The 22,477-nt window shown below is 44.9% G+C and overlaps 2 protein-coding genes across 2 annotated transcripts in view; both read left to right on the top strand.

The window, feature by feature from the left end:
- Positions 1 to 22,477, top strand: part of LOC306932139 (receptor-type tyrosine-protein phosphatase S-like) — a gene marked incomplete at its 3' end in the record, with an annotated part of 74,447 nt that overhangs the window by 49,425 nt on the left and 2,545 nt on the right. The gene's annotated exons all lie outside the window — the stretch shown is intronic.
- LOC306942781 (laminin subunit alpha-5-like) lies at positions 616 to 20,548 on the top strand (the record flags this gene model as incomplete). Its single annotated transcript, XM_079528870.1, has 22 exons — positions 616 to 693; positions 1,505 to 1,610; positions 2,055 to 2,200; positions 4,036 to 4,165; positions 6,912 to 7,054; positions 7,754 to 7,857; positions 7,979 to 8,132; positions 8,701 to 8,864; positions 9,254 to 9,362; positions 10,152 to 10,346; positions 10,669 to 10,795; positions 11,086 to 11,210; positions 11,515 to 11,630; positions 11,818 to 12,029; positions 12,464 to 12,665; positions 15,031 to 15,175; positions 15,798 to 15,938; positions 16,174 to 16,335; positions 17,091 to 17,198; positions 17,498 to 17,581; positions 17,770 to 18,000; positions 20,480 to 20,548. The coding sequence occupies 22 exons, from the start codon at positions 616 to 618 to the stop codon at positions 20,546 to 20,548; spliced, it is 3,051 nt and encodes a 1,016-aa protein (XP_079384996.1).

The following is a 22,477-nucleotide window of genomic DNA, read 5'->3' as shown; positions in this document are numbered from 1 at the left end:
ACTTTTATAGATTAGCCTTCACTGCCAATCATTAGATTAGAAGTCTCCCACTGTTTGAGTCCAGCCAGTTTAATTAGTTCTTAACAAGGTGTCTCTCTTCCTGTTTGGTGCAGTGTGCAGCTTTTAGATTGCTATTACAGTATGTTAATTTGCTCACTGTCAGGGTTGAACTAACTAAAGATAATGTAACTGTGTACCTTACAACATACCCAAGTAAACTCAGAGTTAATTGAGTGACTGACTGACACTGTACTTTGTCTCTCCTCCAGCTGGTACCTGCCATCCGGCCGGTTCCGTTCAATATGTGGTTCCCGCACCCGTGGTAAGTTTACACTCCCAGAACTCACTGAAACAACCGGTGCATTCCTTACTGTCATTGGTTCAATCTGTGGCCATGGAGCAATGATCTAGCAGCAGCCATTATGACTTTGAGTCCTATATTACTCAAGACCAAACTGACCAACTGACTCACTGACTTCAGATATTTTAGAACTGTATTATAAGACTAGAAACAAGCACATTCTTTATAGGAAAATCTCTTGTGTGAAAGTCGTCATCTGACTGGTCTATCTTGCTGTCAATTGTGTGTTCAGGGCCAATGTGAATGTCGTGAGAATGTGGAGGGCGCGGCTTGTGATAGGTGTAAACCTCTGTACTGGAACCTCTCACCTGAAACACCTGAAGGATGCGCTGGTAAGATACGCACGCACGCACGCACGCACGCACGCACGCACGCACGCACGCACGCACGCACGCACGCACGCACGCACGCACGCACGCACGCACGCACGCACGCACACACAAACACACACACACACACACACAAACACACAAACACACACAGAGAGAATGCAGAGGTACAGGGACACACAACAATACACAAGAACTTCTAAGATGTATGTAGTTCAAAATGAATGTATGAATACTCAGGTGTGGGTTGCCTGCTAACCTAGCGGTCCAGACACATACTGTATCACATATAGGCGCATGCCTGACAGCACGTTGCAGGTTCGAGTCCCAGTCCCAACGACCTTTGCTGCTTGTCATTCCCTGTCTCTCTCCCTGTTCCCTGTCTGTCTCCACTATGTCCCAAAAATATCACAAAAACATTTACTCAGGTGTGTGTGTTTGTGTGTGTTTGTGTGTGTGTGTGTCCTGCAGGTTGTGAGTGTAGCGTTACAGGGACAGTGAGTGGAGTGGCAGAATGCGCTCAGGTCAGTACCATCGACACTCTTAAGTCACTGGTTCCCAAACAGTGGATCGGGACCCATTTGTGTGTTGCGGACACACCTTTTTATGGGTCCCTTTATGTTTTGTTGCCTGCATTTTGTTTTGAATTATTATTATTTAAAAATCCTTTTCAAAAAGCATTCCCATAATCTCTTGGGTCTTGAGCTGAATAGTTTGGGAAGCACTGCTCTGTCTCACATTGTAAAGTGTGCCTCATCTTTATGCTTCATGTTAACATTGTCATGTTTGTGGATCACGTGTGTTGGTCCTACAGGGTACTGGTCAGTGTAACTGCAAGCCTAACGTGTGCAGTGGAATCTGCAACACGTGTAAAGAGGGATACTACAACCTACAGGAGCAGAACTACTTTGGCTGCCAGGGTGAGGAACTAATCTCTGATAACCCATGGATGAAATGACATTGGGGGTAGAACATACTAATGATCAGATCCGTGTGTGTGTGTGTGTGTGTGTGTGTGTGTGTGTGTGTGTGTGTGTGTGTGTGTGTGTGTGTGTGTGTGTGTGTGTGTGTGTGTGTGTGTGTGTGTGTGTGTGTGTGCGCGTGCGTGTGTGTCTAGGTTGCAAGTGTGACGTCGGAGGTTCGACAGGTCTGTCTTGCGGTGAGTTCCATGGACGCTGTGTCTGCAGACCCAACGTAGAGGGACCCAAATGTAACTTGTAAGTACCAGCAGCACAGTAGGTAGCCCTCTCAAAGAATATATATATATTTCTTTATTCTTGTGGCACTCACAAGACGTGCTTTTGGAATTTGTTTGAATGGAAAAAGTTACACAGTATGTCTCTGTTCCCGTAGACCTCGTCCAGACCACTACTTCCCAGACCTCCACCACCTGAAGTTTGAGATCGAGGAGGGCACCACGCTGGACGGCCGGCCGGTGCGCTTTGGCTACAGTCCTGTAGAGTTTGCAGGCTTCAGCTGGAGAGGATACGCCCAGATGTCTCCCATACAGGTAGGACACACCCACTGACATTTAGCATCTCATCTTTGGTCCATGACTTTTGTGTTTTAGACATATGACTGGATTCATTGCCCGTTCCAAGTAGGCCAGTGCCCAACGGGCACCGCTCTAGTATTTTAAATGATAGAAAATATGACTTCTCATGATGTACTACGAATATGAATGCATTAAGATGTTGTTTTAAATCCTCAATCATTACTGATATGTCGGTAGCTTCTCAGTGTCATCAGCGACATGAGCCAGCCGTTAGCTGAGTGGCTACCAGTTTGACCCTCGGTTGGTCACTCTACATTAAACCATAACAGCTCTTGTGTGCTCATCTGAGCCATCTAAGTACAGTAGCCATCTGCTGGGTGAATGCAGAAAAGTAATATCCCCTCCCCCGGGGAACAATAAATACTCTCTGTCTACTCCATTGTGAGTGTACACATGTAACCAAATGGACCGATCTATACAGTGTACTGGGTGTGTGTACTGCTTCCTCTGTGTCTGAATGTTGCATGGGTATTTCAAGATAACTTGGCATTTTGATGTGTCCTGTCCAGATACTTTTTATGTTTTTAAATGAAAATGTAAACATTTTCATTCATACCAGTGAGTGCAACTTGCCACAAGCTAGAATGTTCTGCTTGTGGCAACCAGAGCCCTGGTGGATTTAATACAGAATGAAGCTAACAAAACCCTTTGAAGGGAAATCCAAGCCCCTCCAAAGCCAAGTCGTCCACTGGTTTGAGGGATGGTGGTGGTACTGGTTTGAGGGATGGTGGTGGTACTGGTTTGAGGGATGGTGGTGGTACTGGTTTGAGGGATGGTGGTGGTACTGGTTTGAAGGCTTGCTGCTTGTGGTGGTGGTTTCGTGTTGGTGGTTTTTGTCTTTCTCTATATTTTGGTGTAATGCTTAATTTATACTCTTGTCGTGCGACAGTGTCACGCGTCAAAAACAGCAAATCTACAAGCTGTTGTGCAATGTTGTGAGCTTGTCGATTTTGTTGCTGTTGGGCAGAAACCTCGTATCTCCACATTTCAAAATTGAATTTTATAAGTTATTGCCATACTTCATCATACAAGGTTTCCATATAGAGCAGAGAGGAGATCCGGGCACACTTAATGTTAAAAGGAGGAAATATTTTATTGAACCGACATGTTTCGACCTATACGGTCTTCATCAGGGCTGCAAGGTTTCCACCTGACAGCGACGACTTGGTGTGTGACACTGTCTGGGACGCACAAAGTGTAAATAAGACTTTACCCTCCGCCGTTCTCCTTACTCTTCCATTACCTTTCTTCCCTGCTCCTCTCATCCATCCATCCATCCATCCATCCATCCATCCATCCATCCATCCACTTTGCCTTCCTCCCTACTCTTCCCTCCGCTCCCTTAATTCCGATCGCTCGCTCCAAGGACTACCAAGCTATCGGTCCATATATAGAAAGGTCATTTCCATTCCCTTTTCTTCTTCTCCTCCGCCTCCCTCACTCCTACCCCGGGATACCTTCGCCCTCCTCTCATCGTTCTCATCTCTCCTCGTCATCTCCGTCCCTCGCTCCTCTCCTCTGGCTCGAGGAGTAGATGGAGTTGTGGCCTAAGCTCACCTGGTACACTGCTAGAGTCACATATTATCACCTGGTAGGGTCTCTCACATAGCACCTAGTAGTAGTACAGGCTCTGTGACTAAGGCTTTATTCTCTGCTATTCCACTCTTTACCTCCTCTCCTGTCTTTCATCTATCCCTTACTCTTTGCTATGTTCTTTCCCCCTTTTCCTTTCATCCTCCTATCCTTTCCTCTGTGTTCCCTTCCTCCTCTCCTCCTCCTCCCTGCTGTAGACTGCAGTGAGGCTGCAGGTTCATGTGAGCGAGGCAGACGTGTATCTGACTCGTATCATCCTCAGATACATTAACTCTGAAGGCTCCACCTCCAACGGTAAAATAACGGCCTATCAGAACAGCCGCAGAGGTATGTCTTCCACCTATCACAGGTCTTTTTGACTTTGTGTTAAAAGGTTTTTTTACTTACTGTACTTCCTGTTTATTTGTGAGCGTGCGTGCGTGCGTGCGTGCGTGCGTGCGTGCGTGCGTGCGTGCGTGCGTGCGTGCGTGCGTGTGCGTATATGCTGGTACATTATCAGACCTAAATTAACCCTTCAAGTTCTTGTTGATGCCCATAATGTCTGGCTATTGCAGAAGTATGATTCCTTGTACTATGTTGTTATTGTGACTGGTGATATGTAACCCTATTTATGATACATTATGATAACTAGTAGCTTGTAAGAGCCTACATGTCTCCACTAGGCCTAATAGCTATTGTTTTGGTACAGCCTATCTTGTTGTGGTTCAGTTTGTCCTTGAAGTATAGTACAGTATACTGTAATTAACTATGATATCTACCATGCCACTGACCTGTAGTGCTATTGAACTTCTCCCCATGACATCATCATGTACAGCATAAAACCATCACCACTTAGAATCTTGTCTCGACTCCTATTTGCCTCATCAATTGCTGATTGATCCAGAATTCCATGACACTGTCCACAGGTTTTGTAGCAATGGTAGAAATATTAGGCCTTAAATGTGAAATGTCCAAGCATATTCAAATCATGTATACTTACTGTAAAAGAGAGCTGGCTATCATCACCCTCTCCGCCTGAACACTGGTCTACTTCTGTGTGCTAAGCAGTATAGTAGCCCAGTACGCCAGGACTTTCACGGTCTTCTCTTCATCTCAAATAGCTGTGCTACAAATCACTAGTAGCTAAGGTGTTAAAAACACCTCTTCAAAAGATAAACCCATTACAAGTGGCTTCCGTCCATACATGTACATATTAGTACTGTATAGCTCCCCTACAGAGCACACAATATTATGTTTCATTAAATATGCCATTAATAACTTATAATATCATGCTATAACACCTTTGACTCATTCTGCAGCCCGGAGACACACCATTTGTGCGACACAAGACTAACACACTGTGTAAAGTACACACACTCCGTTACCCACCGCTGATGGCCTGCTTGTACGAGGCTATCAGGAGTGACCCTAATTAAAACCTTAAAACTATCCTATCTGTATCACGTTCACAAGCACAAGTTTATGCAGTGTGCGTAAAGTCCCGGCGCGGGCATCAAAGCCAGCACGGGAGACTCCCTATGCCTCCCACACGTCCGCTCGTCCCGAGCTCACTTGTATGAGGCGTCAGGGATTGAGGGATACAGGGGAAGATATATAAACACACTCGCAACTTTTAATCTATGGCTTTTATGAGGCAGAGATTTATAGCTGCTTTTCCACTTGTATGTGCACTGCGCGAACTCTCGTGAAGAGATAGCGCGCCTCAGACTGGTCAGGTCATAGCATACAATTATCACATTGTTCCGCCTGCATGAACCCGTATAGAATATCGGGACGCAAGGGGTTAAATGTTAAAACACAGTATACATGCGTGGCCAATGTACTTCAACCGGCTCCACTGAGACGTTGAAATATAGCCACTTTGACCTCTTTGGACTGGCAACGTATGCAAGCCTCTTCATGCAGCCTGTCCTCCCTTTCTCCGCCCGTGGAAGGATTGAGAGAGGTGGCGAGCCACTATCATCATAAAAAATAACCATTCCTGTACTTCCGAATCGGGGCGTGCCCGGATCCCCATACCTTGCCGTCTAAACACTGGCAGGCTATCACTAAGAATTCAGTTGTTAAATCAAACTAAACTTACCCCACGGAGTGACAGGAAAAACACAGACAACGGACATACTGTATTATTGGGTAATCAATAACACAGGAGGCCATCGTAGATTACACTGAATTATAAAAAATAGGTTTATTCAAGTCAAATCAAATGAATTTACAAAACTCCCTATTCTGGTTGAGTGGGAGATAAAGCTTAGAGGTGCGCAAGCAAAAGTCTTCTGACTGAACAAAGGCACGTTCATACTTTTAACACCTCGGTTCACATAGCGTCATTTTTAGAGATATGACCCTGTCCAGGCGTGCTCATAGCAAGGGGCACGAGCAAACACATCCGTGGACCCGCATCTGTCCAGCGTGAACGCGTAAAGGGTTCCTTCAGTTCATTTCTAGCCAAGGTCAACAGCGTGAACGCGTAAAGGGTTTCTACAGTTCGTTTCTGGGTTACTACAGTACTACAGTTCAACTCTGCTGCTATAGGAGAAACACAATATACAGCGACTGCAATAATGTAATGAATGCATAGATTTAACCCATTGGCTGCCTTGCAAAAAACACTGTTTCATGAGTATAATACATGTGGGGTCAGAACACATAACTTAAACCAGTAGTACAGTAACACAAACAGGTGAAAGTCATGCGTTTTATGTCACACAAGCATAACATATGTCCTCGTTACTGAGACGCTCGGGGTGGAGATCTTTGGGGCCACATTGGGGCGTCACTGGTTCGCCACTCACAACACTTACTTACTTCAGACCATTTTCTTTAGTAGATTGGCTATTTTTTGCTATTCGTGGTAAAGTATATACTGTAGGGCTTAATTTGTAATATTCCACTGATATCATATTCACACGATGCATTTCTATGTGTGTGTGTGTGTGTGTGTGTGTGTGTGTGTGTGTGTGTGTGTGTGTGTGTGTGTGTGTGTGTGTGTGTGTGTGTGTGTGTGTGTGTGTGTGTGTGTGTGTGTGTGTGTGTGTGTGTGTGTGTGTGTGTGTGTGTGTGTGTGTGTCAGGTTCAGAACAGTCCAAACAGATCGTGTTTGCACCCAGTGTAGAGCCAACCTTCGTCAATGTTCCGCAGAACAACTTTGTGGAACCGTTTGTTCTCAACCCAGGAACCTGGACTGTTGTGATAGAAGCTGAGGGAATACTGCTGGTGAGATACAAACACACACACTCTGGAAAAAGTACTCAAATGTTTCAGGTGTAGTGACATGAAAAATACGTTTTTCACACATTTAGACCATATCCGTGGTCATCATATGGGCATACCTAACAATGGATGCCAAAACATTTTTTTATATCAAAGGTCCATAAAATAAACAAAAACGTGCTGCGTGATGACGTGTAGAGATACACATCAATAAAAGCCAATACAAATGAAGCTCACCCATATCTGCGCGTCCGTCCAAACACAGGTGCTACTGATTTCAGAAATCCTCCGTTTTTAATCCAATTCAAGATGACATCCAGACAGTGTATTACTCGTTTTCAACTTAATCATCACGCTAAAATATGTATATAGGTTGTGTACAGGTTAGAAAAAAATCTTTCTGCCGTCTCTCTGTCACTTTGTAAACAAACCACTGTGCATGTGCGTGCATGAGACGGACCTATAGGACCCATAGCCTGGAGGGATGCAACGCTCTGATTGGTTCAGAAACTTAGATCCTGCCGTCTGAGGCTGAAACTTCAAAATAAAATGCCCCAAAAAGCCATTTCACTACACCTTTAAGTAAAAGTATCAATACAAATACTCTGTAACAAGTAAAAGTCTGGAATTCAAAATGTATTTGAGTAAAAGTACAAAATTATTGGCATTGAATAACTCTCCGTGTGTGCGTTTATCCTATAGGATTACTTGGTTCTTCTGCCCAGTGCGTACTATGAAGCTCCTATCCTACAGATGAGAGTAACAGATCCTTGCACCTACAGCACTGGATATGAGGCCAGCCAGAAGTAAGTACACACACACATGCACACGCACACACACACACACACACACACACACACACACACACACACACACACACACACACACGCACACAATGTAATGGTCCATGTTGTTGTTGTGTTGCAGCTGTCTTCTCTATAAGTACCTATCTCTGGACTCCTTCCCCTCCATCTCTGGTCACGATGCCAGCTGTCGCTATGACAACCACCAGCCACGCCCCTGTCAGATGGAGAGAATCACGCCGCGGCACCCTGACATGGCTATCTGCAGCGGCAATGATGTAAGACACTAGTTTTGTGTGTGTGTGTGTGTGTGTGTGTGTGTGTGTGTGTGTGTGTGTGTGTGTGTGCTCACATGTGCACACACATGCACACAGTATGTGTGAGTGAGAGAGTGAAACATGGCTATGAATACTAAAGAATGAGAGAGACAAAAATAATCATAAAAGTGATTTTTCTCCCATTTCCAATTACTTCGGCTGTATATTGTACCATACAGCCATACAGATATTTATACCTTCATATTTTTGCATAATAACTTGCACTTTACAGTAAAGGTCGGGTCTATAATGCATCATAATTGCATTATAACATACCGCTCGTTAAATGTTTATAATTTTGAACAAGAACTGGTCAACAGCACATTATAACCACGACTTAGTCCGTTATAAAGTGTCTTTATACAGTAACTGACTAATGTGCTGTTCCGTTGAGCTTATAATGCATTGTGTTATGGAGCCATTGTATGATTAGGCATTGTATTATAGATGTGAACTTGAAGTGTTACCATCATTTCTAACCTTACATTTTGCTCACTCATTGCTAACCGTGTGGCGTCCCCTTGTCCAGATCAATGTCCAGCTGCGAGGACGTCTGTCCTCCCCAGGGGACAGCGTGTTGGTAGTGGAGTACTCCAGCGAGGAGGAGACTCCTCAGACTCTGGCCGTCACCATCAACACACCTGGAGCACGTGCACACCAGTACACGGTCACACTGGTGCACTGTAAATACAGGTGAGGAGAGGGGGAGTGTGTGTGTGTGTGTGTGTGTGTGTGTGTGTGTGTGTGTGTGTGTGTGTGTGTGTGTGTGTGTGTGTGTGTGTGTGTGTGTGTGTGTGTGTGTGTGTGTGTGTGTGTGTGTGTGTGTGTGTGTGTGTGTGTGTGTGTGCGCGCGTGCGCACATGGCTTCTGTGCGTTGTTTGTTCTTTTGTGACTTTCTGTCTGGGCACACGTGCATGCGTGTACAGTATTTTATTTTGTGTTTGTGTGTACACTACAGTATGTCTTTGTGTGTGCGTGCGACGTGTGTGCTTAACACCCAGGATTGCTGGAACAAGTTGCCTATATGTAACTGATGTGTTTACCTGTTACCTGCGTGTGTGTGTGTGTGTGTGTGTGTGTAGCTTCCTGTGCCGAGCGGTGGCCATTGATGGTCAGAACAGAGTAGCGGTCCTCTCTGTGCCAGCGGACGCTGGGGTCCAGCTCATCTCCGACCGCGCCAGCTTCTTCCTGGTACTGGCCTCTCACACACGTCACATGATCATCATCATTATTTCATTTTTTGCAATATATTTTAAAATGTATCCCTGCTATGATGCGACTGTAGATAGTGTGGTTGTCCTGACGGGGCGACCAGACTATAGTAATTTCCCCACTTATTTAACCCCCAAAAAGTGTATTTATTATTCCGCCCTTGTGATGTCATTTGGGTCAAGACTCAATACATCATCATCATACTGTACTTAGCAAGCTACTGGAGCTCACACTGTGCAACAAAACAGTGCAACCACACTTGCAATGTCCCATAATTGCGCCTTTCTAGTTTTCTAGTTTATGTTCGTCTCATAAATCTAAAGTGCCTCCCCTGATTAAAAAGTAAAATATGTATTTATTTTCTTTGTCAATCCAGCACAAGGTTTACCTGGTACCCAAGGACCAGTGGAGTATGGAGTATGTGGAACCTAAAGTCCACTGTATCAGCACGCACGGACAATTCTCTCCAGACAGGTAGATGACGACACACCTGTTCAGTCATTTTTACAAAGTCTAGTCCAGTGGTGCTCAACGTTTTTCGGATCATGGCCTACTTGAAAATCTCAAAAGTGTACATAACATTTACCTTTAGTTAAATCAACAATGAGGATTTTACAGGGATGATGGATCTTGTCGTTTAACTAACAAGGTCTCTGATAATATGAGTGAGGTGTCTCACTGTGGCAAATGCTGCTCTCTTCCCTCTCTCTCTCTCTCTCTTTCTCTCTCTCTCTCTCCAGCTCAGCCTGTGTCCCCTCGCGCTTCCAGACCCCGTCCAACTCCCTCGTTCTGAAGGATGGACAGGGGACCTCGGTCCAGGAGCCCATCCTGGCCTCTCCACCTGACGCTCCTCCCCTGGCCCCCGAACACCACTACCTGGCTGACAGTCCTCTCTGGGCAGGGCTGGACAGACCGCCTAATGTAGCTGACAATGCCGAGCACATTAGACTGGACAGCCAGCAGGTGAGAGGAGAAGACTTGAACTGCTTCAGGGAGAGGGAGGCGATGACGTAAATATATAGGTGGACAGACAGACAGACAGACAGACAGACAGACAGACAGACAGACAGACAGACAGACAGACAGAAATCCCTCCGTGATAATTTGTCTTTGAAGTCGTTCTTTTGTTTATATACAGGTACATAGCAGAACAGGTTAAATCACTGATTACAGTACACCTCACTGATCCACCGTGTTCTCCCCTCCCTCTCTCTCCACCCATCCCCCCCCCCCCCCCCCCTCTCTCTCTCTCTCTCTCTCTCTCTCTCTCTCTCTGTGTCTCCAGAATGCAGCAGTGTACTCTACCCGCGTCCACTCTCTGGAGAAATATGTGTTCATCATCCACTACCACCAGCCCCTCCACCCCACCTATGCCGTTCAGGTCTACATCAATGCAGGACGCATCTGGCAGGGTGAGATCATTATTATAACACAGGGTCCATAACGTATTTTACATAACTGCATCGATGGGCCAGCCTGCTGCCAGCACAATTAATATGTCACCAATGTTACTTGTAATGTGATTTGACAATAAAGTTAGAGCCTGATTCTTTACATTCAAATGTCAAATAAAACCCAAAGACATTGGTATTTGGAGTTTTTAAATTGCTCAGCGGTTGGTTTGTTGGTTGATTGATTCAGAAATGAAGTAGTTCATTAATTAATTGATTAATTCTCTCTACTATATGTCTTCTTGCCCCAGGTCAGGCCAATGCCTCCTTCTGTCCCCATGGTTACGGTTGCCGCAACGTGCAGATCAACCTGGACGTGACCGACCATGAAGTCTTCATCACCGTTCAGATACCTGATGGAAAGACTCTCTGGCTGGTACACATGAAGATTCTCTTCTCTTCCCTTCCCTTCCCTTCCCTTCCCTTCCCTTCCCTTCCCTTCCCTTCCCTTCCCTTCCCTTCCCTTCCCTTCCCTTCCCTTCCCTTCCCTTCCCTTCCCTTCCCTTCCCTTCCCTTCCCTTCCCTTCCCTTCCCTTCCCTTCCCTTCCCTTCCCTTCCCTTCCCTTCCCTTCCCTTCCCTTCCCTTCCCTTCCCTTCCCTTCCCTTCCCTTCCCTTCCCTTCCCTTCCCTTCCCTTCCCTTCCCTCCCCTCCTCTTACATGTGATCCTCTGTTTCTCCAGGACTATGTAATGATGGTTCCAGAAAGAAGCTTCCACCACAACTATCTGAAAGAGGAAGCTCTGGACAAATCATATGACTTCATCAGCAACTGCGGACAGAACAGCTTCTACATCAAGTAAGACAAGAAGTGTAGTGAACAATTACAACTGTTAGAGACATTCTATTGTGTATAGAAACTAGTATTTATTTTTAATATACTATTGCCCCCCTGCAGACCCAGCAAGTACCCCCAGGGTTCATGAACCCCTGGTTGAGAACTCCTGCTTTAATGTATTTTCCCCTCCCTCCGTCCCACCGTCCAGCCCCTCCACAGCCTCTCCGTTCTGCTTGTCCTCTGCGGTGTCCATGTCAGCCTTCTTCAACAACGGGGCGTTGCCGTGTGCGTGTCACGAGGTGGGCACTGAGAGCGACACCTGCGATGCCTTCGGAGGCCAGTGCCGCTGCAGGGCCAATGTGATTGGCCGGGACTGTTCCATGTGTGCCACGGGCTACTGGGGATTCCCCAACTGCAGACGTGAGTAGTATATCTGATTGGCCGGACAAGGGATGGACGTGTTTTGGGTGGCATTCATATTTTTCACTTAATCGTTTTAATAATAAACATAATAAACATATCTTTGTCGGGTGGAAATCTTACAGTCAGTGTGAATAACTGTTTGTCTAATTGCCCGAATACACTAAGATGGTACATTCACATTTGATTAACCCAAGTTATCTCAAGAAAATACATAAACAAGGGAAGGGAGTAAAGAAGAGCTCAAACACTCCTTTCTCTGGGAACCAGGTGGACAGCACAGCAGTACAAAGCAGGCTTATTAGTATATTTATTCTAGCAGAACATTACCTCAAATGTTTAGGAAACCACGGGTCAGTTTGCTCATAACATCGTTATAAAATAGTTTTTTTCCATAATAGTCCATCCATGAGTTCCTCCTCTGTGTCTTGCAGCCTGTAACTGTGGTACCAGACTGTGTGAGCCAGTGACAGGGGACTGCATCTGTCCTCCAAGGACCGTCCTTCCAGAGTGCACCCAGTGCGAGCCCCAGACGTTTGGCTGCCACCCAGTGGTGGGCTGCGAGGTCTGCAACTGCTCCCGCCCAGGGGTCACCACCCCGGACACCAGCTGTGACACACAGAGCGGACAGTGCAGGTGAGATTATGTGAGATATCACTCTGCTGTGGCAACGGCTAGGGCTCAGGGGTAGAGTGGCCGGATGAGAACCGTGAGGTTTCCAGTTCGCCCCCCCCCCCCCCCCCCCCCCCATCTATCTCCCCATTTCCTGTCAGCCTACTGTCTATCTCTCGATAAGAAATATTAAATAAAGGTGAAAGCCACAAACAAAACATTAAAAAAAGATCACACCCGTGTGAAGTGAGGGGCATCATTATACATTATCATCATACATCATCTCATGAACAACTGAATGTATGTGATTGGTTAGCCGATTTGCTCGTATATGACGTACACTTTCCCTTCATTGTCAATGGCAATTAATGTTTGTGTTGCCACAAATTTACGTCATATTTGGAGGACATTTGGCCTTATTTGTCATTTCTTTCTCAATGGCAAATATGAGATGTGTGTGGACAAAAGCTGTATAGGAGGGGCTTGTTGGCTTGCATGGTTTTCTCAGCCATCGGTGTATGAGTGTTTATGTGAATGGGCGAATGTAATGCACAATCTATGTAAAGTGCTTTGGATAAAAGCCCTATATAAATGCACCATTTACCATTTAGCATCACGTATCTGGGCTTGTAATAATACGCAAAAAATAAATCAATTTAATGTACAACAAAGTATGTAGGGTTTAATGCTTAATCTATTTGAGAATTCTAAACCGACGATACATTGAAATGGAATGAATAATATGGTATTAGTATCTCCTGTATTAGTAAGTGACTTATTGTCTCCACCAGGTCGAAGGCATGGGGAGAGAGTATGTTTTGCACTCCGTCCGTGTGTATGTGTGTCCGTCCTTCCGTCCGTCTGTGAACAGCTAATCTCCGGCACCGTTAACCTGGTCGATGCCAAACTTTGCACACACACTCCCTGGATGCCAACGATAAACCTCTGCCCCACATTTTCCAGAACGGCCTGTTATAGCGCCACCATGAGGCAGCTTTTCACATGTTTTACCTAAAACTGCACCGATCTGCGTGAAACATTCCATGCACACTCCCTAGAGGCCAAGGATAAACCTTTGACCTGCATTTTCCGCATCTGCCTTTTATAGCGCCACCAGGAGGCCGACTTTTGTAAAACACATTTTTTTATATTACTCCTCCAGATTCTGTCCAAAAATCTCACAAATAGTTACACAGTATCTCTATGGTCATGTGCTCAAGTTGGATCCGTCCGATATTTCATATTCCATCCTAATTGGCTATAATTGGCTTTCACAGTTTGCAAGATTGCCCCGTTTTGAACAAAAGCCTCAAATCATGAACGCAGCATGCAATTTACGTGAAATCTTTCACACATTTTCTTACTAGGCTGAGGAATATATCCCACCCTTTTCACATTGGCCTGTTATAGCGCCACCAACAGGTTGATTTTTGCAAAACACATTTTTGGAACAAAATGCCTCAAATCATCCAATTGCCATCAAAGGCGTATGAAGAAATGGCACCATTTTCACATTGGCCTATTATAGCGCCACCAGGAGGCCACAACCTGACCTGCCCTGGTGGAGACCTGTGCCCCGAGGGGCACTTTTTCTAGTTTATATTTTAAGATAGTTTTGTTGAAGGTCAATAACTTGATAATATGTGACAGAGAATGATGACTGTCTCTCTTTTGCTTTACTTATCTTGTCTCTAAACTGTCTCTCTGTTTCAAGTCTTCCTTTCTATTGTTTTTCTCTCTGTTCCGTTCTTCACCTTTCTCTTTCCCACTGAGCGGTATGTATGTAGTATCAGCTATACGTACGCTGGTGTAGTGCTTCACGCACACACGCACACACACACGCACACACACACACACACACACACACAAAGGAATGCTTGAAGCTCTGTTCAGACAAGGCAGGGATGGAAATCTGCAATCATCTCTCTGCCTACAGGGTCTCTAAAACCTGAGTTATACTTAGTTGCGCACATTCAACGCACTGTGACGCACTGTGAGCTTGTCGATTTGTTGCGCGACACTCGCATGCAACCAAGTATAAAACAGGCATAACACACAGATATACAGTACACACTACACAGTACTGTATATACTTGTAAATGCACACAAACACATAGACTTCTGTCAGTCTGTTCTACCTCTCTTGCAGTGTCCCTACTGGCTGCCGTCCTGTTAACCCATTCTGGGCGAGAACCCCTTTTGGTGTTTTAACTAAGCATTATGTTATACTTTAGCTATTGAAAATTAGCAGATCTACAAGCTCATGAACTTGTAGGTCTGCTATTTTTGAAAAATCATAAAAATGCGGCACAAATCTAAATGGGTTAAACATGATCCATTCATATATAAACTAAAACATTGTTAACACGTCATGGCTCTTTTCCCCCAGGTGTAAGGACAACATCATTGGTCGCCAGTGTGAGCGCTGTGCTTCCGGATTTTATGGTTACCCCAACTGTAGAGCATGTGACTGCAATGAGGCAGGAACGGAGGAGGACGTCTGCAACTCCTTCACTGGACAGTGTCTTTGCAAGGTGGAGGCGCGCACACACACACACACACACACACACACACACACACACACACACACACACACACACACACACACACACACACACACACACACACACACACAGAAGACACAGGGACAAGTTTCGGGTAGACTTTTAAACTAGACTTGTCTTAAGTGCTTTGAAATGCATTAATGTGCAATAACATAACGTTGACCAATGACTTTGATGCACAATGATATTCGATTATCTACACTATCTCATGCAGGTTTCAAGTCTCTGCACATTTATTTTCACTGAACAGAAATTAATGGAATCAAATGGCTTGTTGAAGATCAGCTTAGGTACTCTTTTGAAAATGGTTGGCAGTAATTTCAAGGTTACCATGTAGTCACCATGGCCATCAGTACTGTATGTCCTTTAAACAATAACACACTTTCTTAATTATGCTCAGAATCGTATGACAGTTTCACTTGCCAAAAATAGCACATCTAAGACCTCACAATGCATTGGATGTACTGTATATCGGATATTTTCCGCAAGCGATACCATCATGCAACCATAAATCAAGCTTTTCTCTGTCCGTCCATTGGCATCTCCCTTCTAACCGTGTGTGTGTGTGTGTGTGTGTGGCGTTCCTCTGCAGGAGAACGTGCAGGGTCCTCGCTGTGACCAGTGTAGAGTTGGTACGTTCCACCTGTACCCTACCAACCCTAAAGGCTGTACCAGCTGCTTCTGTTTCGGAGCCACGGACCGCTGCCGGAGCTCGCTCAAACGACGCACAGAGGTACTGACCAACGGTCCAATGAGGAAAAGAAAGAATCAAATGAAATAAATGCTTTCAACTTCACTAAGGCCCCAAAAAGTGTACAAAATGGCTTCATAAAGCAAGAAGACATTCTGTATTAACATCATTTGGTATCACCTGTGTCTTTTTGATAGTTTTTCTATGTTTTTGCTTGTAAGTTTTTTCTAGTGTTGTTACATACTGATGTGGTCTCCTCTCCTCTCCTCTCCTGCAGGCCATGGACATGAAGGACTGGGTGTTGATAGGAGTGGACAAACAGGAGCTTCCAGTGGTAGCGTACCCTGGTCAGGACCTGGTAGAAGCAGACCTCAGTGATGTTCTTGATGTCTACCAGGACCTCCACTGGCACGCTCCCAAAGCATACCTGGGAGATACGGTAAGAATTCACAACAGAGTATAAATTATGCATTAGTAATTTAAAGTATTTTATGTAGGACTGTGTAATGTGACTTTAAGGACATACTACAATGTAATATTTTGTACAAAATGCATTTATTATAAAAGAACATGTTGACACATGACATGACCAGACATACTTGGGAAATATCAGAAGTATCACTGAAAGATGCATGAGATAAGTCCCAAAATGGATCCTTGCCTTCTACAGATATCCTTAAAACAACCACGGCTGTGGTTGTTTTTTCCTTGTTATTGATGTGATTCCGCTGTATTTACCATGGCAAAGATGAGTGAGGGCATGACTAGGAAACATTTTGGAACATTAGGAACAGGAAACACTAGGAACATTTTGAAATGGAATGTTTTGGAAGAATGAGGCAGATGAGAACATGTCAGTGGAAGAACACATACTGCTAGTAATAGTTTAATATATTTTCAATGTCTGGTGAGGTAAGGGACCAGGGGTTGGCTTGGCTACTGTACTTTCAAAGGGGTTGTAAGGCACACAGTAAATTCACAGCCAAGTCACATGACTGTCACTGAACTAAGAGCAAGAGATTGTGTAGATAACTCGCAATGGGGGCTACATTAATTTCCCATGTACACGTGTACTATCAAAGAAACTGAACCACACGCATACAAAATATGGAAAATACATGTACATGGTTTCTGCCCCGACAGCAACAATAATAATGTATGTTTTTAAAACATATTCTTTGTGTCTCTCTCTAGGTGTCTTCATATGGAGGTTATCTGAGGTACCGTCTCCACACTCAAACGATGAGAGGAAACACTCTGTCTCTGCCTTCCGAGGCCTCAAGGCCTGATATCATACTTAAGGTACACAACACACACAAACAGTGTACACTACACACTCACCAACATAGAGTATGGACATCTTATCGTTTATCTGACATGCCGGCTAGCACACAGAAAACACTACACTACACTACACTACACTACACTACACTACACTACACTACACTACACTACACTACACTACACTACACTACACTACACGCACGCACGCACGCACACACACACACACACACACACACTTGGGAAACTGAAAAATACACACGCACGTGCACACAACGTACACATTAATTAATAATATGTGTTTTCTGCTCGTTACTCAGGGTAACCAGATGACCCTCGTGTTCATGGAGAGAGAGTATTCATCACCTGAAGAACCACATCTGGGAATAGTACACATGGTGGAGGTATGTACTTTCTGACAGTATGGTACTAAATAAAAAGTATTTCTAGAAAAAACAATGTGGGTAAATTAAATGTGAAATGGGAGTCGTGACCCATAACGATTGGGAGAATTTGGGAAACTGGTCTAAAGTTCTACTCTAAACCACTACTACACTGTTATTAAACGTCTCTCATCTCTCTCCGTCCACAGGGCAGCTTCCGTCATGCCCAGACGGGTTACTCTGTGTCCAGAGAGGAGCTGATGATGGTACTGGTCGGACTGGAGTCTCTCCAGATTCGCGCCCTGCACTCCCAGTCGGCCCACTCCGTGTCGCTCCGAGCAGCCGTGCTGGAGGGAGCGCGGACCCTGCCCGTGGGGCGCCATGCCAACAACGTGGAGATCTGCATGTGTCCTGCCAACTACTTGGGAGATTCCTGTCAGGTAAGACTGTTATGGTTGGTCGATACAATTCTGATCACTGATCAGTAAGAATTAGAGCCAGATAGCCAGATAATTTGGCCGATATATCGATATACCATTATTTGACTTTTTTTGGAGGTATCGGCAATTATGCAAACCGATGTGTGTCCATTTTAAAACGTTTAAAAAAATAGCTTGTGAAGTTTTACATCTACTATATATTTGTTTATTTTACAAAACACCCGTCTCGTCTCCTCTCCTCTCCTCAGCAATGTGCTCCAGGTTACTACAGGACACTAAAGGTCTATTCCTGGGGAAGTGTGTTGCCTGCAACTGCCATGGCCATAGTGACCAGTGCCTGGACGGCTCAGGAGTCTGTCTGGTGAGACTACAAATGATTGCATTATCATGTACAGTATTATTTGAGCTGTTTTGCAATATTAGATACTTGAACCTTTAATGAGTCACTTCACTACATCCTCTTCTTTAAACCTGTCAATGAGGACTGGATTCTACTAATAAGAGATTTACTAATTAGATGATTCTACTGTAGTGGCTCCCATACAGTATGCACACTGGCGTACCGAGAGACAAGTCCAGGTGTGCCTGAGATTTTTCTCTACATGCATGTCTACGTGCCAACTGAATGAAAGCAGAGCAGAATATTTTTTTAAATGAAATTGTGGCCAGGTGGTTTTATGTTTTTTACTGATCTGTATGAACTTGACTTTGCCTCCTTCCACTGCATGTTTATTTTTATTTTTTTTACAACCTCATTATCGTTAATGTTGCTTTCCTCCTCAGTTAGACTAACAAACAGTACCTTCTGGTGCCTTCCAGCCAAACACAGACTATAGAGTTAACATGAACCTGAATTTGACTCTATAATTTTAGAATGTTCCCAACCCATGTGTTATTCAGGTTAGTGTTTCTCAACCAATGATAAAGATTAACCTTCATTGATCCCAGAGGGGAATTCAGGTGGCATGCAGTTAGCCTGGCTAATAAGCCAGACTAATATCACACAACACTGTCGCGGTATATCAGTCTGGGCTGGCTCCACTTGGATTTCATTTCCCGGGGAACATTTTCTCTTTGACGCAATTGGTCAGAGCTACTGTCAGTCAAAAGAAGTCTCAAGCATTGAACGTCACTGTACCAAAGCCCGCCTATATTGCATACCGTGTCCCGATTGGTCCGACCTGTTCTCTGCTGTAGGAAAGAGGCGTGCTACTGAGCCTCGCCAGACCGTAATCCGCTGGTAGGCAACTTTTTTTTTGCCAACGGCTGATTCGGTCTGGTTTATTAACCAGGCTAGCATGCAGTAGCAGCAACATCAGAGAGAGAGAGAGAGAGAGAGAGAGAGAGAGAGAGAGAGAGAGAGAGGAGAGGAGAGAGAGAGAGAGAGAGAGAGAGAGAGAGAGAGAGAGAGAGAGAGAGAGAGAGAGAGAGAGAGAGAGAGAGAGAGAGAGGAGAGAGAGGGAGAGAGAGAGAGAGAGAGAGAGAGAGAGAGAGAGAGAGAGAGAGAGAGAGAGAGAGAGAGAGAGAGAGAGAGAGAGAGAACGAGAACAATGCATTTGCTATTTTCGGTGAATGTCCCAAGAATGGGGATGCTAGGGTTCATGTAGTTAGAAAGCATTATCTGGCTCCTTGGGGGCTCCAAATGTATTATCATTAGATTGGATTTGTTCCAGATATATCGCGCTTGCAGTACAATGTTAATGTTATTTTGGCTTTGTCGCTTTTACAAGCTCCTTACAAGCACTTTGGACCTAATATTTGTATCCTCCGGCTGAAAATAATATCAGAGTTTTCAATCCAGATATAAATTATGAGGCTGCAGTATGAAGTTTGGTGTCGTTGGCGGTACTGAACGAATACCTCGGCAGTGCTGAACCACTGCAGACAAGCTGCTGAGATATCTGAAGCCCTACGGGTTAAATGTGATATTTAGATCTCCTCTAAAGATCTCAACTTGTTTGGTCTTGAGCTGTGAAGTAATGGAACACAGGTGAAGGGCGTGCGTGCGTGCGAGATGTCTGGATGCGATACCACTGACAGTAGACCTGTTCCTCTCTGTAAACAAACGTCATTGTTCTCCAGGAATCTGCCCTCTCGTCTCTTCTGACAGTACGCAATAACATTGAAATTGCAATCCATAAGATTTATGTCCTTCCCGGGATTCAAACCCACATCTCACGCACGGGAGACAACATTTCAACTAGTGAGATGAAACAGAAGAACGCCCTCTTATCAACCTATGTACTGTAGGTGTCCCACCCAAACATATGTCAGTGGAAGAGTGGGGAGACCACCTCCAACAGATTTTATTTTTTATTTTTAACGGTACAGTTGTACCAAATCCGTTTCACTGAAGACTAGAGGGTTTAACACACTCTGATACAGACTGTTTAAAATAACATTTGTTCACAGAATATTCCGTATTGCAGCAGTATAAGTTTTTGTTTTGTTTACGTGTGTCTTGTTTTTGTTTTGTCAGAACTGCCGCCACAACACGGCAGGTGAACACTGTGAGGTCACCGTCAAACGTAAGAGCTGCACAATTTAGGCATTTACCACACACACACACACAAACTGGCAGGCAGGCAGAACAGGGCAAGATGCAAACAGGCAGGTCAGTGCATGGGCTGGCAGGCAGGAGGCAGGCAGGTGTGGTCTGAGGAGGAGGAGAGGAGAGCGGTGAGTACAGGCAGAATGCAAACTAAAGCACTAGAAAACACGAGGAAAACTGAAGTTCACTGGGAACAAACACTGGTATACTGGCTAGGAGTGTCTACTACCACTGTGGTTGATTCAACAATCTGGCAATCGGTGAAGTGGGAAGGCCGGGGCTTTATAGGCTGGAGGTGATGAGCTGATGGCAGGCAGGAGCGTAGATTGGAGAGAATGAAGGGACTGGAAACAGGTGAGCCAAGTGGTAAATGGAGCCAAGCCTACGCCCACACACACGCCCACACATAGCACAGACACTGACAAGACAGAGACAGACAAGAAAAACACAGCCCTGCCTGGGACTGTGACACACACACACACAGGACACAGGCATTTGTCCGACCTACTAACAGTATGGTACAATACAGTACTGTACAGCACAATATGGTACGGTACGGTACGGTACAGTAGGCTACAGTATGGTTAAGTACGGTACAGTATTGTACTGTACTGTACTGTACCGTACAGTGCGGCTGTGGCTCAGGAGGTAGAGCAGGTCGTCCAATGATCCATGGGTCGGCGGTTCGAATCCCGGCTCCTCCTGTCTACATGTCGAAGTGTCCTTGGGCAAGACACTGAACCCCAAATTGCTCCCGATGTGCTGGTTGGTACCTTGCATGGCTTCCGCTGCAATCGGTGTATGAATGTGTGTGAATGGGTGAATGTAATGCACAATCTATGTAAAGCGCCTTGGATAAAGGCGCTATATAAATGCACCATTTACCATTTAGTATGGTACAGTCTGACCCGGCTGACCACTCCCCTGCTATGACCACTTCCGGTCACTCGGAACTCTGCACTCCTGGGCCCCACACTGCCCTCTCATGGCAGGGCGGACCTTCTATCTCTCCTATCAGTCTTAAAGGAGCATTCAGTGATTTGGGTGATTTGGAAAACCCCCCGGTCCGGCCCGGTAACAAGATGTGCACATGCACGCACTACAGTGGGGGGGACACGCGGCGGGCCAACAGCACACACAACCAAGGCCCGCCCCCGCTCGATCATGATTGGCGGAAGGCCCCTTTCTATCCTGATTGGATGAAGGCTGGGCCACCCAGCCAAAAACGAAACCTACGTTCTTTTTACCCCCAGGGGTTAACTGGTGACAGGGAGGAACTCCTTATATGGTCAGCACACTCTATAGTAGGGAGGATTATCACAACAAAACAAAAAAAAGAAGTGATATTTGAATTAAGTGAAATCACTGAATATACCTTTAACAATATGCCTGATATGCAGGGGTGAAAGTGGCTTTCAGTTCTTGCAGGAGCTCCCAGAAATTAGCGTCTGCGACAGAAACATTTTTTGGGGGGGGTCAAACCCCCAATATCCTTTAAATGCATAGAAGACTGCATTTTGGCACAGTATACCTAACCTATAACACAATACAATTACAAACACAACAGGTCTTACAAATCATTAGTCCAAAAGTCTCTTGCAATGTGCACTTAACCCTGAGCACCTTGCTATGAAGTGTTATATTACCTCGTTAACGTACTTCTACTTCTAGAAAGTAATATACTGTACATGTACAATGAGTACAAAAAAGACAGTCCTCCCCAACCAGACCATTTTAGTATATACTTTTTTTTCCTGCTGCTTATAATATTTTGTTGCCTATTGAAATGTCTTCTGCTGTATATTTTTCTTTTTGTTGATGTAAAGCACTTTGTAATGCAAATTTGAAAGGTGCTATATAAATAAAGTTTTAGAGAGAGAGAGAGAGAGAGAGAGAGAGAGAGAGAGAGAGAGATAATTACGTTTT

Source organism: Electrona antarctica, assembly GCF_951216825.1.
Source record: "Electrona antarctica genome assembly, chromosome: 2".
Taxonomy (NCBI): domain Eukaryota; kingdom Metazoa; phylum Chordata; class Actinopteri; order Myctophiformes; family Myctophidae; genus Electrona; species Electrona antarctica.
This window is presented reverse-complemented; position numbering and strand designations above follow the sequence as displayed.